The 16,756-nt window shown below is 38.1% G+C and overlaps 2 protein-coding genes across 2 annotated transcripts; one reads left to right on the forward strand and one right to left on the reverse strand.

Annotated features, from left to right (window-relative positions):
* Positions 1-5,384: 5,384 nt before the first annotated feature.
* LOC116266600 (protein NETWORKED 2D-like) lies at positions 5,385-9,637 on the forward strand. Its single transcript, XM_031647871.2, has 2 exons — positions 5,385-5,802; positions 6,384-9,637. The coding sequence occupies exons 1-2, from the start codon at positions 5,709-5,711 to the stop codon at positions 9,308-9,310; spliced, it is 3,021 nt and encodes a 1,006-aa protein (XP_031503731.1). The 5' UTR covers positions 5,385-5,708; the 3' UTR covers positions 9,311-9,637.
* A 1,254-nt stretch (positions 9,638-10,891) lies between these two features.
* On the reverse strand, positions 10,892-14,480 carry LOC116267275 (60S ribosomal protein L3-like). The gene is made up of 5 exons (XM_031648907.2): positions 14,329-14,480; positions 12,972-13,082; positions 12,096-12,400; positions 11,520-11,929; positions 10,892-11,316 (listed from the first exon to the last, which is right to left on the reverse strand). The coding sequence occupies exons 1-5, from the start codon at positions 14,477-14,479 to the stop codon at positions 11,058-11,060; spliced, it is 1,236 nt and encodes a 411-aa protein (XP_031504767.2). The 5' UTR covers position 14,480; the 3' UTR covers positions 10,892-11,057.
* Positions 14,481-16,756: the final 2,276 nt, after the last annotated feature.

Genomic DNA, 16,756 nt, shown 5'->3' on the forward strand with positions numbered 1-16,756 from the left:
TCTGTCTCCAGGGAAAAATGCGTGAAGGTTTTCTTCTCGCCAGAAATAGAAGTCACGCTGGTGGAGAGTTTTCCTGTTGCGCCTCTGATTTTCACCCAACTCCAATATGCTCTGGCGAACTAGGCAGATCTGATTTGATTGTCGTCAAAATGCAGTAGATTGTTCCCGCTAGATGAAGGGAGCTAATGGAATCGTCTCTGCCCACCAGACGGCCTCCAGTTGCTGAAAATCAGGTCTGATCAGAAAACCCCCTTTTTTGTTGAAATTAGGTGCAGCGGTTAGATCTCCGGCAATGGACAAGAGGAACGGTGGAACCTGGCTCTGATACCATGTTGAAATGGAAGAGAGGAGGAAGACGAAGAATTGAAACACAGATTTTACGTGGTTCGGTTCATAGACCTACATCCACGAAGAACACCAGAACAGCAGCTCTTTGCTTTCCTCTATTTTCTTTCTCTCTATTTTTTCTTTGATTTACAAAGGCATATATAATATCTGATCAATATGAACGTTTGATGAACTTTACATACAAGAATAAAGATTATTGAGGAAACTAGCGAGAATGGTAATAATCCTTTCAACGTTCAATGGGCTTCAAAAGGCAAGATTGAGAGGAGCCGTTGAGTATGCTTCGCTGGCTGAAACGATTACTTTCAACATTGCATATTATCGCCCATGATCGCTTTCGTAGTTCTCTTCACTTTTCATACCTTCCTTACCTTTGTCATTATCTATCTTTTCAGTATCTTGCGGTACGACCACTGATAGATGGCCACATCGAATATTATATTCGAAAACTTAAGCATTAACTAGAAAGAGCATCAATGGACCTCCAACAATGAATTTTTTAACTTAAAAAAGAAAAAGAAAATTTAATTTTCGAATTTTTGGACTCTTGCTTTTTTTTTTTTTTGTTGCTATTAGTTATAATTTTTTAGTAATATGTAGCTTCAAAAAAAAATTCCCCCCTTCGGGTCTTTAGGTGGATGACATGACAAAGGAATGTAATTTTTTTAGTAATTCCATTTGGTTCATGCTGGAACAGAGAATAATTTAGAGATTAAATCGATGGCCCTCAAACCCCAGATATCTTAGATGAGGGGTAATTAAATCAAAATGCAATGTAACATTCTCAAAGTTTAGTAAGTTTAGTTTTATACGCATGATTGTCAAGAATTACAAGTGATTTAAAAGGAGTTTACTTAAGTGATTGATGGTCATGGTTCCTATTCTTTTGGACATTAGAACCTATGCTGCTAAATGAACCGCGTTGGGATCCAACAAATTGGAGACCGGAGCTTGGTGTGGAAGTGAACCAGGTTGTTACAATGATATACCACCCTGAAAGTTTAGTCTCATATATAAAATTGTGAAGAATCTTATGAGACAGCTATTTAAATAATAATTGTCTTAATTTCTATCTTTTTTGGAATACAACTAAATCTAGTACGAAGCATGTTGAGATCCCTCAAACAAGGACCCGAAGCTGGAGCCCAATACAAGAGTGGGCGGGGTTGTTACATGCATCCTCAAGATCTGTTCTGCAATGCATTCTCTTCTTTGTGCAAGTGAAGGTCATCCACTCCACTGACACTTTGTTATTTTAGTGCTACTTAACACTTGATTTTCTGTAGTGAAATTTCATGTACATAAGGAAAATGCAATGTAACATGCTACTTCAATTTCTCTTGCTGATGATTTCTCCACAGAAAGTCATTTATTAACAAAGTATTTCACCACCTTCCTTGCCATATATTCCATGACAACTGGCATTTTCTCATGGAATATAGTTGACTTCCAATGTGCGTTGATGGTAAAAGGAAAGTCCATGACATAAGTGGCTGAAGTTTCTTTCCTTATGTTCATTTGGTCGACAAATAATGTCTTAAACTTAGAACAATGGAGATGAGGTTTGCAAAATAGCAATTATTTCAAAACCTTCCCTAAATTGGAAATATAGTTCTAGAATATCATCACATCTTCTTGATGTCAGCATCAAGATGGGTAAGAATTGAGGTGTTGGCAAAGCACAATCAAGTTAAAAATATCTACCAACAAGTTTGTTGTCCATTTTCATCTTCAAATTGCTAAAGAAGAAAAATTATTTTTGTGGAAGTGCACAAAATGTCTTTCATACCAAGGTAATAAGAAAAATGGCTACTCACTAGATGATTTTTTTTTTTTCAAATTTTGCCCTATGTTTCAAGATCTACCCCAATCTTTAAGCCATATTAGTAAAATATAGTGTTAATATTTCTATTTTAATATAACCCCTGAAGTTTTAAAATTATATTATGGGTGGGCGCCGGGCTGGGCCACCGGCGGGGTCCAGGGCCCAGTAATATTAAAAATATATTTTTTTATTATTTTTAAATTTAATTATATATATTTTATTATTTAAAATACAATTTATATTAAAACAATAATCTTATAATTTGAAAAATATTTTTTTAATGTAAAAAGACTGGGCGAGAGAAGGACCCAACCGGATGTCCACCCCTAAATTTGATGCTTCTTTTCACATTTGAAGTCAAAAGACGAGACCTATTGAACAAACAGTACCTCTTAAACCTACATTTTTTTTTAAGCAATAAAACAAAAGATGGACAAAAAAATGTTCATTGACAATAAAATGTTATTATAATCATCCTTTTTAAATATTTAAATACTCTAAATCAGCCTGTCATTCAGATCTTGTTTTTAAATATTTTAACAAAATTCTTATTCTTTAATATTTTTATTTTTACGAGAAATTATTTTTTAAATACTTTTTACCGATTCCGACAAGACTGCTGGACAGTCTTATATATAAATCATATACTGCTACTTTTAAATGACAAGAAAAAAAAAAGGATAGGGAAGCAATACCGGTGGCAAAAGCAGGAAACGAACACTGTGAAAAATATCAAACTAGCATAAATGATGAAATTTATAGAAGAATGAGGATGTGGAAGGATTGGATTCGAATCCGATACAGCATTTACCATACCCTGTTTTTTCTTATGTTCCATAAGTTCATTTGAAAATGGATTGCTATAGAGTTAATGTAAAAGTTATTAGAAACCAAATTCAGATTTCTGCATTTGGATCTCCTAAAATGTCTCATATGTATCGGATTCAGTAAGGACATCCGCTCCTGAAGCTCGAACCCTAAACACTGAAGCACGGACCCTAATCAACTCTAGACTTAGATCAAATATCGAATTATATATGAAAACAGAGAAATAAGTCTAAACTTCCTTCTCATAGGGAGGGTGTTGGCCAAATATAAAATTTAGCTATTAAATTTTTGCAAAATTTTGGTTTAGCATCTGTCAATTTAAAAAAAAAAAAAAAAAAAATTGGGGTTGACCCACGATAAAAAAAAAAATTAATTTTTATTCCCTGGTCATTACGATGAAATCATGGCTCCGCCCCTATGGTGGTGCATGCAATTGGTATGGCATGGCTGGTCGTAGTCGGTGCACATTCACTCAAATCAGAACGATGGGTTCGCGGTCTCTCAAGATCAAGGTTCAATGTTGGTTCTCACTTGCCTCGCTTCAACTTGCGTAGGATCCAAGTTGTGATTATGAAGCGTGCAAAAACCAAAAAACTACATAAAACCTAGAGAGAGAGTGAGCATGTGCTACTTGTAAGCAAAATAATGAATGCAATGGGTTATGTAGGATCCAAGCAACACAGGCACATATATGCTTGCGTGTGTTTTTGTTGCTTAAAAAGGTCGATTCATTGCAAGGCAGAAAGAGACATAGCAGAACTCTGTTTTGCTGTGAGTTGAAGATTGTCGTTGGAAGGTTGCAATTGGACGTGTGAGGGTTAGCACAATGATACCAAAATGACCAAAATACCCATCAATCAAAAAAAAAAAAAAAAACCTTTTGTATCAAGGAAAATCCGAAAAAAAAAAGATCACCTTCATGAAAAAGAAAACAAAACCCTCTTATGAACAAATATTATGAATAAATAGGGATGTCAATGGATCCGAGTTCACATGTTCTGATTAATTTGAATATAAATGAAGAAAAGTCTGTATTCTATCTGAATCTAACTTTTAAATGCATTTTTATTTTCACAGGTGCACCTCAATCCGACTTTCAAATATACAAGCAAATTTGAGCAGCAATACGATATGTTAACAACCGACTCTCAAAATGTATGGATGTCAAACGTTGAAATTGAATCGGAATCCATTTGAGACGTTTTCTTGAAACCAAATCTAAATCCAGATGTTATTTTTAAAATCTGAATCCGTTCTGATTTGCAAATCTGATGCTAACTATTTCTCCATATCCAACCCTTTTGAAGAATGCCGATTGGATAGCCGGTTCAAATCCAATCCCTATTAGTGATCGGGCCCGAGCATATGGCGTAAATTCGAAGTTGATTCGCATTGGATCCAGGAGCTGGAGGACCCATCTTTTTATTGAGGGTATTAAAAGTTTTAGGACCACGGGATTCAAATTATGTGTTGACATCTATTTTTTATTCATATTAAAAACTAACAAGTGTTGCCACTCTGAGCTTAGGACAAAAAGCGAGTCCGTAAATGAGCTTAAACAAGTCAAATTTGAGCGGCAACTCGGTCTAGGGCTGCACAACTAGACGGCCATTTCAGGCTCGATTGGGACTCGCTCGAAAAAACTTGGCTTGGTTCTTGCTCAACTCATTTATAAACGAGCCAAGTATGAACTTACAAATATACTCGAAACGATAAATGAGTCGATTTCGAGTTTTAGAAACTCGACTTGTTTATACTCAACTCGATTCGTAAATCGGTATTCTATATAATATTGTCAAAACCGGCTTCACAAGTTACATGAGTTAAAAGAGTTACACGAGTTAATGCTAAACAAGTTAAATGGGTTGCATGAGTCGAGTTTGAGGTCGAATTTGTGAAGTCGAATCAGGGTCGAGCTTGCTATAAGGAGCTCGAGTCGAGTTCGAGCTCGAATTTATGAAGTCAAGCTCGAGCTCGAGCTTGCTATAATGAACTCGAGTTGAGCTCGAGCCGAGGTCGAGTCTTTTGAGCTAATTTGAGCTCCAACTGACCAAGCTTGGGCTCCATTCGACTTGTGTGCAGCCCTAATTCGGTCCATCAAGTTGAGCTTGAGCTGACCTTGTACAGCTTGCTGCGAAAATGCCTTTATCATAAATCGTGGGTACATGCCTTCACACGCTAATGGCACAACATAGGAAGAGTCTTCCCAACCATCGGACTGTCCAGGTGGTGAGAAAGATATTCGAAATGTGGAAGCCAGCTTCTCGAATTATGTTCAAAGCATAGGTCCTTCAGCATAAATTTGCCTCCACAAAAGTTGCGTTTCCTCATCTTTTATTAGGATGCAGTTATCATGGCATTTGATTACCTGTTCAAACTTTTATCGTTTTTTTTTTCTTTTCTTTTTCTTTTATTACTTCCTATTTTGTGCGCCCCATCGCCTACCTCTCATCCCTGCGTCCGAATGGCCATGCACGCTTTCATCGTCTTCCATTTGCCATGATTCGTTCTCTGCAACAGACCTCTCAGAGAGAAAGAGAGGAAGAGACCAAGGAAAATGACCATGTAGGAGGCCTGTAACAGTTGAGCACTCTGGGGAGAGAAAGAGAGAGAAGGAGACCTTGAATGATGAGAGTCGAAACTAGAGGCCTGTAAAAGTTGAGCATTCTTCAGACAAAGGAAGAGAGTGAGACAGAGAGAGAACAGGATGTTGCAGAGGGCAGCCAGCAACGCCTACTCATGGTGGTGGGCGAGCCACATAAGGACCAAGCAGTCAAATTGGCTGGAGCAGAACCTTCAAGGTAATCCTCACTCTTACGCTGGCCATTCTTTCTCGTGCTTTTGCTCCGATTTCTTTGGTCATTTTCATCTACTAGTGAGATGAACGATGCAAGCTGACGAGAAATTGTATGTATGTCTTCTAGACCAATCAAATCAAACTCTGCCAATCGAGTTTCACATGATTGTTTCATCCTCCGCTTGTAATAGAGAGAGAATATTATTAAGTCCTATTGGATGCAATATTGTAATAGAAAAGAAGCACGATGCACGTCCCATGCTAGATCAGAGCATGTTTAAATGTGTATTTTGCGCAGATTAAGCCCTTAAAGATGAAAGATTAGAATACAGGCCAACCATTTTCTTTTGTTTCTGGCTTTCTTGAACAAAATATTGCATTTCTGTTGAAGTTATTTATAGATTATTGTTCAATTAAATGGAAACGAAAGCGGAATGGTATTCATATCTCTAGAACATGTTTATAATGCATACCTATCACTTGCCACAGAGCTTCTGCATTTTATGTTAGTAATCAAGAAAGAAATTTAAAAAAAAAAAAAAAAAAAAAAGCTCGATTGAATGAGAATGTGCACTGAATATGCAGATATGGAGACAAACCTGCAAACCATGCTTCAACTCATTGAACAAGACGGTGATACTTTTGCCCAGAGAGCAGAGATGTACTATAAAAAGAGGCCAGAGTTAATTCACGTTGTGCAAGAGTTCTACAAAGGGTACAGAGCAGTAGCAGAAAGATATGATCACATCTCTGGTGATCTTCATAATGCCCGCAGTACCATTGCAACGGTTTTTCCAGAGCAAGTGCCCACCATTGCCAATGATGTAGATCCTCCTAAAGAAGAAATTGAGCAAGTGACTGATATCACTAAAAATGTCAGTGAGGCACCAAAGAATCCACCCCCACCACCACCGCCTTCAGTATCAGGAAAATCAGAATCAAATATTTCAAAAAAGTCCAAAAGAAGTGATTCAATTGATTCCCATCCAAAGATGGATAAAGAAACGGCACAGAAAGAGATAGATAAGCATCAGAAAGAGATACTGGTCTTACAGACAGAGAAAGAAGTCTTCAAGAGCTCATATGAAGCTGGGTTAGCAAAATACTGGGAGGTAGAGAACCAAATCTTGGAGCTGCAGGCTTTGGTCTGCTGCTTGCAGGAAGACCATGGTCTTGGTAGTAGCATCCAAGGTGAAGAAGAGCAGACCTTAATGGCAGTCACAGCTCTGAGATCATGTGAACAGATGCTTGGCAGTTTGCAAGAAGAGCAAAAGAAGTCAATGGCAGAAGCCAAGGTGGCATCTGAAAAAATTAAGAAAATGGAGGAAAAATTGAAGCATTTCAAGGATGAGTTCCTCAAGCACCAGCCAAAGAATAACGAATTTGGTGATGAACAACCTAAAGTTCTACATCCAGCATCCAAGGCATTGGAACCAGACAATGACAAACTTACTGATGAACAACCAAGAGCACTATATCCAGTAATGAGTGCATTGGAAGAAGAAGTGTGCAATCTGAAGAAGGAAAAAAATGAATATCAAGAAGCATGCCAGAAAATTGTGAAACATCTGGAGTTAGAAGTTAATGATTCTCAGAGCTTTCCTGAACTGAGCCATCTGATTGATGAGCTTGTAGGCAAAGTGGTAAATCTGGAAGGAGAAGTTTCTTCTCAGAATGTTCAAATACTGAGACTGAAAACCGAAACAGACTCTCTGCATGAGCACTTCCAAAGCCTTCAAGAAGGCAACTTGTTGCTCAAGGATGATGCCAAGACAATGAATAACAGAATAAATGAGCTAGAATTGGAACTTCAGGGTATTCAAGATCTTAATCTTCGCATCGAGGAACAGAAAGCACAGCTTCAGAACCACCTAGCAGAAGCATGCTGCAATCTTGATGATCTTGCAGGAAAAATGAAAAGCCAACAGAATCATAATGAAGATGAAAACTCTGACTTGGTTCGGTCTGTTGCTGAAGATGAATTTCAAGAAGTCAAAATTGCAAATGAAGCTCCTACAGCTGAAACTGACAATGGAAAAGATGTGGACAAGAAAAAGGAAGCAGAAGCTAGCAAGCTGCCAAAGGAAACTGAAAAGCCTAGCTGTGAATTTGGTGGAGAAGTTAAACAGTGTGAAGAAATCGAAGAATCTTATTCTGGATATGAGACAGAAGCCAAATCTATTGATGAGACTGAAGAATCCAGTTCTGAGTTTGATCCCGAGGTTAAATGTGGGTCCGAACAAAAATCAGATGTCGAAAGCTTCAATTTTGGCAATGAATTTCAGAACTTGTGCTTAGAATTAGTCAGTTCACAAGCTTGGAAAAGATTCTTAGAGGGGATTGAAGGCAAGGAGAAGACATTGTTGACGGAGTATACATCTGTTCTTTGCAAGTACAATGAAACAAAGCAAAAACTTTCTCAAGTAGAGAAACAGAACCAGGATCTTTCAGAAAAAATATTAAAGGTCAGGTCGCTGGAGTCAACAACTGCACGTAAAGATGCAGAAATTGAATCACTAAAACAGAAACTGAGCATCCTGCAAACGGATTATGAACATCCTGACATCAAATCTACCCAAGGCAACCGTCTAGCAGGAAGCAAATCCCATAAGCTGAACAGCTCGAGGATGCTAGCAGCTATTGGTTGTTTAGATTATCAAATTAAGGAAAACTCTGAAGAACAAAGCACTGAAAGTGCTAGAATCCAGGATGCACCAGCCACAGATAGAGAGACCAAAATCATGCTCGATGAGGAACCACGTCCTGTTTCTGCGATGGAAGAAAAATTCCGGTGGGAAATAGATTCGCTGCTCGAAGAGAACTTAGATTTTTGGATAAGATTCAGTGCCTCCTTCCATCAGATACAGAAATATCAGACTGCAATTCAGGAGGCACAGGTGGAGTTATTGAAACTAAGAAAGGAGAAAAATGTAGCTGAGGACAATCACAGTTCTTCAACCCACAGTGGTAGTACCAATCAGAATCAAAGCATAAGATCGAGTGTGGAAGCAATTCAAAAGCAGTTGAGGGAATTACAAGGCGAACTGCTGGTATGGATAGAACAGAATGCACTGCTCAAGGATGAGCTAAAGCACCGATCCTCATCATTGTGCAGCATACTGGAAGAAATATCTCAAGTATCAAAGATAGGGTGCAAGCAAGCCGGAGATCTAACAGATTATCAGGCCGCAAAATTTCAAGGTGAGGTTCTAAATATGCAACAAGAAAACAAGAAAGTTTCAGATGAACTACAAGCTGGACTGGATCATGTTAGAGCGCTCCAGTTGGAAATTGAGAAGAACCTGCTGAAATTGAAGGAGAACTTTGGGCTATCAGGAAGCAAGCACCACCACAATAATCATATTCAATACATGCGGCAGACTCTCAGTCGAACAAGAATTCCATTGCGAACATTCATTTTCGGAAAGCCAAAAAAGCCTTCCATATTTTCTTGCATGAATCCAGCACTGCAGAAACAATATAGTGACATGAGAGCAGGCAGAAAAATATAGTCCTCCTTACTTTCTTGTGCTTCTCCCTTGCAATCTAGAATACTTTCTTGTGCTTCTCCCTTACAATCTATAATGGCTAGATTTATAGGAAATTTTTTCCTTTCTTACTTCTTCCTACTGTCCTACTCAACGGTTTCAGATAAGAGCTTTCTTATGTGGATGAAGAGTCATAATTTTGGAGAAACGAAGGGAGTATTCTGCTGTTTTTACAATAGTGCATATATATGATTATTTGAAATTTGGATGGCATTGATACACCTCAAGATCGAGATAAGGAATCACTATAAAGAATATGTAAATGTTCAGAAGTTTTCTTTAAAGATACTTGTGGTGAAATTGCGATCTCTCAGTTGAATAGGAAAATACAGGGAGATTTTGAAACCTATACGGTTAATTCGTATTATGGATCAAAACATGCTTTGTCTGTTGCTCACTTTCAATGTGATACTTGTTGGTTGATCCCTTTGCCCTTTTTTTCCCTTTTCCAACAAAGAATTTGCATTTTTATCTGAAGACGTAGCGTGAATATTGTAGTGCAATGATGTGATCATGTTACAGCCCCTTGGTTGCAGAGGAAGAGGCGTGAAAGATCTTGTCCCTCAGGACCTGAGATAATTAAAAATAGTTTCCAGATAGAGATTGCTCAGAAGCATGCCAAGATTTTGTCTGTTATATGTTTTTGTTTCATTTCCTTTTTTTGCTGTGACTGCACCGTGAATATTCATTCTATGATACGGTATTAGATTTTCTATAAGATATCAGGGAACTTTTGAAATAACTAGTGATCATCATTTTACATGACTTGTCAACTGATTTCTCTGTGCATCTTATTAGAAGCTAACAGGACAAACGAGTTGTACTGTAGTTCATAGCCCATCATATATTGAAGGGAGTCCTTTTCCTCTTAAGGAATACCAAACTTTGTTCCTAGCTTTCTGCGGGTTATCAAGTTCCAATTTTTGTATATTTATGTTTACAACATTCACTTGATCAAATAATTAGAAGACCTATAATGAAATGGGTGTTTTTGAAATACATGGATCTTTCCTCTAGTATGTAATTATACTCTAAAAAATTTCGCTGATCATTTTCATTTAATTGATTCGTGTGTCTTGCAAGGCGATCTTAATCTTGTAACCAAGCAAGGAAGGCCCTAACAGGGCTTAGAAACATTGTAACCAACAATAAAGTGCAATACCTGCCTTCTATTTCATTTTCATGTGAGCTTCGCTTTATGGGAAAACTCATTAATGCCGCATCAAAAAGTCCAGCTCATATGGTTGTATTCCACCACAGGAACGTAAATGAATCGCACATATTTCAACTTTAGATCCATTTAACCAGATGTTGTTAAAAAATAAAATCCGAATCGACAAACTCACAGCCAGACCCCTGATTCGAATCTAAAATTGTTGAGTTGATTACATGTAAATGTCCGATATCCAGGTCCAAGTTTGGTTTTGCAAAATACAAATCCAAATCCAAAACCGAGTTCGTCGACGGGGTTCGTTATGTTGAATTCGACACCCGTGAGGATCCGAAACGCTCGCGGAAGAAAACCAATTAATCTCCAATCGGCAGTTTTAAGACAAAAATGAACTTAATATTGTAGAGAAACAACAAAATCAAAGGAAGAAGAATTGGTTCGCAACAGGGGACTGGGAATGGATAGTATCTCAACAGTCCGCATGAAAACAGTAACTCAACCGTATCTATCCAAAAAGTGATTTTGCCTGACTTAGCGTTCTCAGGCCTTGAGCCGTCCGTAAAACCTGGCCTTCTCCTGTGCTGTTTGGAAACGGCCATGGCCAAACTTGGAGGAGGTGTCGATGAACTTGAGCTTGATCTCCTCCATGGCGACTCGAGATGTCTGCTTCAACAGCGACTGACGGAGCGTCACCACTCGCTTCTTAGGACCAACGCAGCAACCCTTGATGAGAATGTAGTCGTCCTTAACCACACCGTAGTGGGGGAATCCTCCCATGGGCGTAATATCCTTCTCCGTCCTACACACAGATAACAAACAGGCTTTAGCAACAGTGGGGGAATCCTCCCATGGGCGTAATATCTCAACAGTTAGCATGCTCGCGCACACACATACAACCAGGTTCATATTAATGTTCCTAAAAACTTGAATGCGAACAGAAATTTATTCTTGATGATTGGTAGCAGGCAGAAGAACAAGAGTAAACTGTAAAAGGATGCTAACCTATCAAACTCTGTGCTGCCATTATGGGATTCGTGTCCAGCCTTGCCCAGCTTGTATATCTTCTTGTTCAGCTCAGTGCGGTGGTGATACCCATTCTGCCCAGCCCTAGCAACAGTGAAGGAGACCCTAGCAGGATGCCAAGCACCAATACAAGCAACCTTGCGAAGTCCACGATGGGTCTTGCGGGGAAGGCGGGTGACTCCCCAACGCGTCACAACTCCCTCGTAACCCTTACCCTTGGTAACACCAATAATATCGATCATCTCATCTTTCTGGAAAACTGCATCCACTGGGATTTGTTTTTCGAAGAACTTGTACGCATAATCAACCTTCTCAGCCACCGATCCACCATTCACCTGGATCTCCATGAGGTGAGCCTTCTTCTGTTTCAGGCCCTTCATTTTTCTAATCTGGAGGAATGTAACAGAACTTCAGAGAAGATGCACAAGCATCATAAAAAGGACAAAGAAACTGTGTGTGTGTGTGAGAGAGAGAGAGAGAGAGATTATACGTAATAAATTTACCATGCAGAGTTAAACTGATATGTGGCTGTCACACAAGGAAAATTAATCCTACCTGAGTATGAGCAAGGACACGGACAACGGATGCATACTTCTTCATCTTCTCCAGCTCAGCTTGAATCTCCTTCTTCCCAGTTTCATTCTCATACTTCTTTGAGTACTTTGTGAACGCCTTCTTCTTGGATTTGTACCAATTTTTATAGAATCTCCTTCTTACCTCCTCACTCAAATGCTGAGCCCAAACTGTATTCAATGTGCGAAGGCCACGTGGGGTCTTGATATAACCAACAACTCCAACAACAATCATCGGAGGAGTTTCGATCACAGTCACTGCCTCGCAGGTTTCCTTCTTATGAAGTTCTGGAAGAAATAACACATGGATTTGCATCAGAAAATGTTTAATATGAACAATTAAAACTGGTATTCTGGAAGCATAATATGCATGTGGAGTAACAACATTAGTCAGAAGTACTCGTTTCAGAATAGTTTGGGCTCAGCAGACAGTAAGAAAATAACAAAGAGCACGGACATCCAATGGTGTATCATGAACGGATGATTCCTTCGTCTTGTAGAACATGTAAATATCTCCCTCACCGGTAATAGAAAAACAAAAGATATAATGATCTATACATGTCTGCTCCACTTTTCCCCAAGGTTGACCAGAACTAAAAGTCTAAAATATCAAAGAAGAAGGGAGAGGAAAACCTATTCAGAAAAGGCAACCAGATGAAAACAAACCAATCTAAAATTATGACACATGGCAAACCAAGAATTTACTTTTCAGATACTCTAGGACCGGCTGAACCCAAGAGCTCTTGGTTAATTTAAAAAAGTTCACCTCACATGGTATAATCTTTCATATTGCAGGGAAGTCTAATAGACTATGAACCAAAACAACTAGAAAGTAACAGTTTAAGATGAGTGAACTTACTCGATCCTGGCTTGTCCACATCCCTAACAATGTGAGTCATTCCAGCCTTGTAACCAAGGAAGCTTGTGAGCCGGCAGGGCTTGCTTGGATCATCTCTTGGGAAGGACTTCACTGACAAATTGAATAACATACAAAACCAAATCAGAAAAAGCAAATCAAGAAACAATCATTTGATCATTAAACCGCAGCCACCATGCCCAGTTGCCTCATCGGCACAAGACATATACGTACAACATATACGCAAATTGATGATATCAGGTAAATGCCTGTAAAAGAAATAAACCGAAAAAAAAAAGAACAAAAACAACCCCTCCCATCTGGGGCATACTGTGTATCCCATCCTTACTTACCAATTCAAACATGGTGGTTTTTTTATTTCGCAAGGTTTCCCTCAAAATTCTGTCGAAGCCCCAGGATACAACACAAAAGTGAAGGGAACAGGATTCCCTCTGCACTCAATGACGCCCTAATTAACCAATAACCCTCGAGAAAGTTTTCTAGGCAGAAGCTACACATTGGTCGTTCCAAATCACCCACTCTCAACAACCTATATTGTCTTCATTAGAAACGGTACGTAGACGAACCAAAATCCTTATCACGATTCCTTACAGGTCAATTATCAGCAGAAATGAACTGCCACATGTCCCATATCTAGAATATGCTGACGGAGCCTAATATAAATTGCAGCACAAACAGATCGACTCAAGAACTTGTTGGACAGCCAAGGAAATGAAGACCAATTTCGAGAAATACGCTCCTTTAAATGCAGGGATCGTGATATCGGCAACCAAAATGAGCACATGTAGAACTAATAAACTGAGATCCGATAGGAAAACTAGTAAAAAGGGAAGAACAAACCAAGCAATAAACAAAATGTTTCCAAAGAAACTACAAGCAGAAAGACGACACCCCGGATCCCCTTGAAAACATAAGCACGAAAAGGAAACTAAATGCACTGATGCACGGCACAGTAGTAAGGAGAAACTGAAAGCACAAACTAAAGGAGCCAATTGAGAATAACAAGCGCAGATAGGCAAGGAATTTATGGCCAAAACAAGAGACGGTAATTTTAAAGCGATAAAGGGAAACATATGTCCATCCATAGAATGGATTAAGAAAATCAGCAAGGAGAAATGAACATTTCCTACATTGAGTAGCAACCGGAGAAAACGGAGGATAATAACATCAGGAGAATAACCCCACAAGCAACCAACACAAACATAACAAATAACCAATATGTCTGATTTCTTCAGTACCGATTGATGACAGACAAGGAGGCGCCGTGAAATCAAGCCCGGAGGACGACAACGACCAAGCAGAAGAAGAAGAAGAATTAGGATATCCATTAGACGCTTACCCTTCCCGCGATGGCGAGACGACCGCTTCCTGGGGAGGAAGCCGAGAGAGCCATGTCTCGGGTGCTCGAACTTCCGGTGAGACATCGCCCGTCCCCCCTTCTCCTCCTCTTCTTTTTCTCCTGCGCTCCACCCGGGAAAATGACCAGGCATTCTCCACTACAGAGCTTATATATCTGCCCGAGCGAAAACCCTAGGTCTTTTTTTTTTTTCGTCATGTCTTCCCACATGAAAATTTTACAGTGAACCACCTTAATTTCAGTGGTATACCGCAGGCACCTCAAAAGTTTAAAAACAATTCAAATTTAATGAGCCTCAGTTTTCAGTTTCAAGTCCCTCCATGTAAAGGTAGGAAACGGATCGGGTACCCAATGGTTAGTTAGCTATTTGACTTGTGATGGACCGAGCTTGGGTTGGCTATTTGGTATTTGGATTGACTCGAAAAAAAAAAAAAAACTTGGAGGCAACAGATCAAGTACCTGGTAGGTAGTTAGGTATTTGGACCCCGCTTGGGTTGGCTATTTGACATTTGGGTTGAAACAAAAAAAAAATTGACTGGTCAATTTGATCGAGTGGGTTATTGTATACCGTACTTGGCCGGTGTGATGTTTATGGTTGGACCCAACCCAATAACTAAAAAAAGAGTCTGGATTGAGCCCTTAACATTCTTTTGGATCAAAATATGATTTGGTACATAACAAAATTTGGGAAAAACTAAATCCGAAACACTTGCAATCTTGGGTATGGTTTGCTCCCTGAATTAACATAATATTCATTTTGGAAATTAACGAATCCCAAAATACAATTTCTGATTTCATAACTCTTTCATGTTTGCCTAAATAGATTCGTGTTTTATAGAAGCTCACTTCAGTATTTGATGGGTATGATAGGAATTGAAACACTGTTTTGAAATTTTAACAAAGGTTGTAGGCTATTATTGTAATATTTTATATAGGCTTAGCATTTTTCCAAAATTTTTGAAACGTAGTCAGACGGACGTTAAAATTGAAAAGACCGACCATCGTTTTGAAAATTTTCTAAGGCCGGTCGCCCGAACAAGGTAACGGTGAAAGAGATCACTTTAGAATTCTAGATGGCAGGTGTTTGATTGCTTATCATCTCTAGTCAATGGAACTATTTTTTTTTTTTTTTGTGAGATCCACCTGAAATTCATAGTTCTAGTGAACCTTGAATTTTAGAACCGTAAATTTTACAACTATTGCAAATTTATGATGTAATGTACATATTTTTCTGACAAAACAAATAATATCCTTACTGAAAATCGGCGATCTAAACTAATCTAAAACACACTTATTGTTATAAATATCAATTTCAAATTTGTATTTGAAATTTTGAAAAAACAATGTACACCAGAGTGAATTTGGAGTAGTTGTATGCTACGGTCTCTAACATGATACCATGTGTTATATGTTGGAAATGACCATGATACCCCCATTAATTAAATAGAAGACCTCCCTTTATAAGGACAAAAATTAAACTTAAAAAAATTCCCAAGGTTACCAAAATATCCCTCTCATAAAATGTAGGAACTGTCTTCTTGCCATGTTAGCAGCCTCCTGGTGCATGAACCCCATATTATATGGACGTTTTTTCATTTGTTATCTAAAAGTTAGAAAGGTATGAAGATAAGCCTAATTACATAAGGAAACGGATTGTTTTCATCTTAGTTCAAAAATTAGTGTTTCTTTTTGTCAATTTCTTTCAAAAATTGGTCATTTACTTTTCAAAGTTGGAGTGGTGATTTTTTTTTCTTTAACATTGCGTGTCCTTTTAGTATTTGTTTATAAAGAAGTTAATGTATAAATATTTTCAAATGCTTAATAAGATAAAAACAAAACATAATTTTCCGACTTCCTATCACTAGCATATTTTGTTCATTTAATATCATCTACATTAGTTAATATCAAAGTAAGCTATTTATTATAACATTCCATCATCGCAAGTGAAATGTCATAATACCAAAGTCTCATTCAAATAATACATCAACTAGGTGGAATGTTATAATACCAAAGTCGCCTTCAACTAACATATCGGCCAGGTGGAATGCCATAACACCATAATCGTCTTCAAGCTAATATATGCCTTACTGATAACATTGATTATTAGTTTACAAATTAAATATATACTTTTATGTATATTAAATAAGTGTGTGACACTTTCTATCATAATGGTAGAGTCTACTTCAAAATGATTTGTTTCTAATACATCTCCTATCCAATAATATGTCATAACGTCTTTTTTTGATCTTGCATGCAAAATAAAATTTTTTGCCTATATATTTTCATCAACAATAACTCTATACTAACTTCTGTCACTGTCATAAACTCTACCATTATGATAGAAAGTGTCACACACTTTTGAAATATGTAGACTTTTTATAATATATGGATTTTTTAGAATCAATATCAC

Source organism: Nymphaea colorata, chromosome 13 (genome assembly GCF_008831285.2).
Source record: "Nymphaea colorata isolate Beijing-Zhang1983 chromosome 13, ASM883128v2, whole genome shotgun sequence".
Lineage (NCBI taxonomy): Eukaryota > Viridiplantae > Streptophyta > Magnoliopsida > Nymphaeales > Nymphaeaceae > Nymphaea > Nymphaea colorata.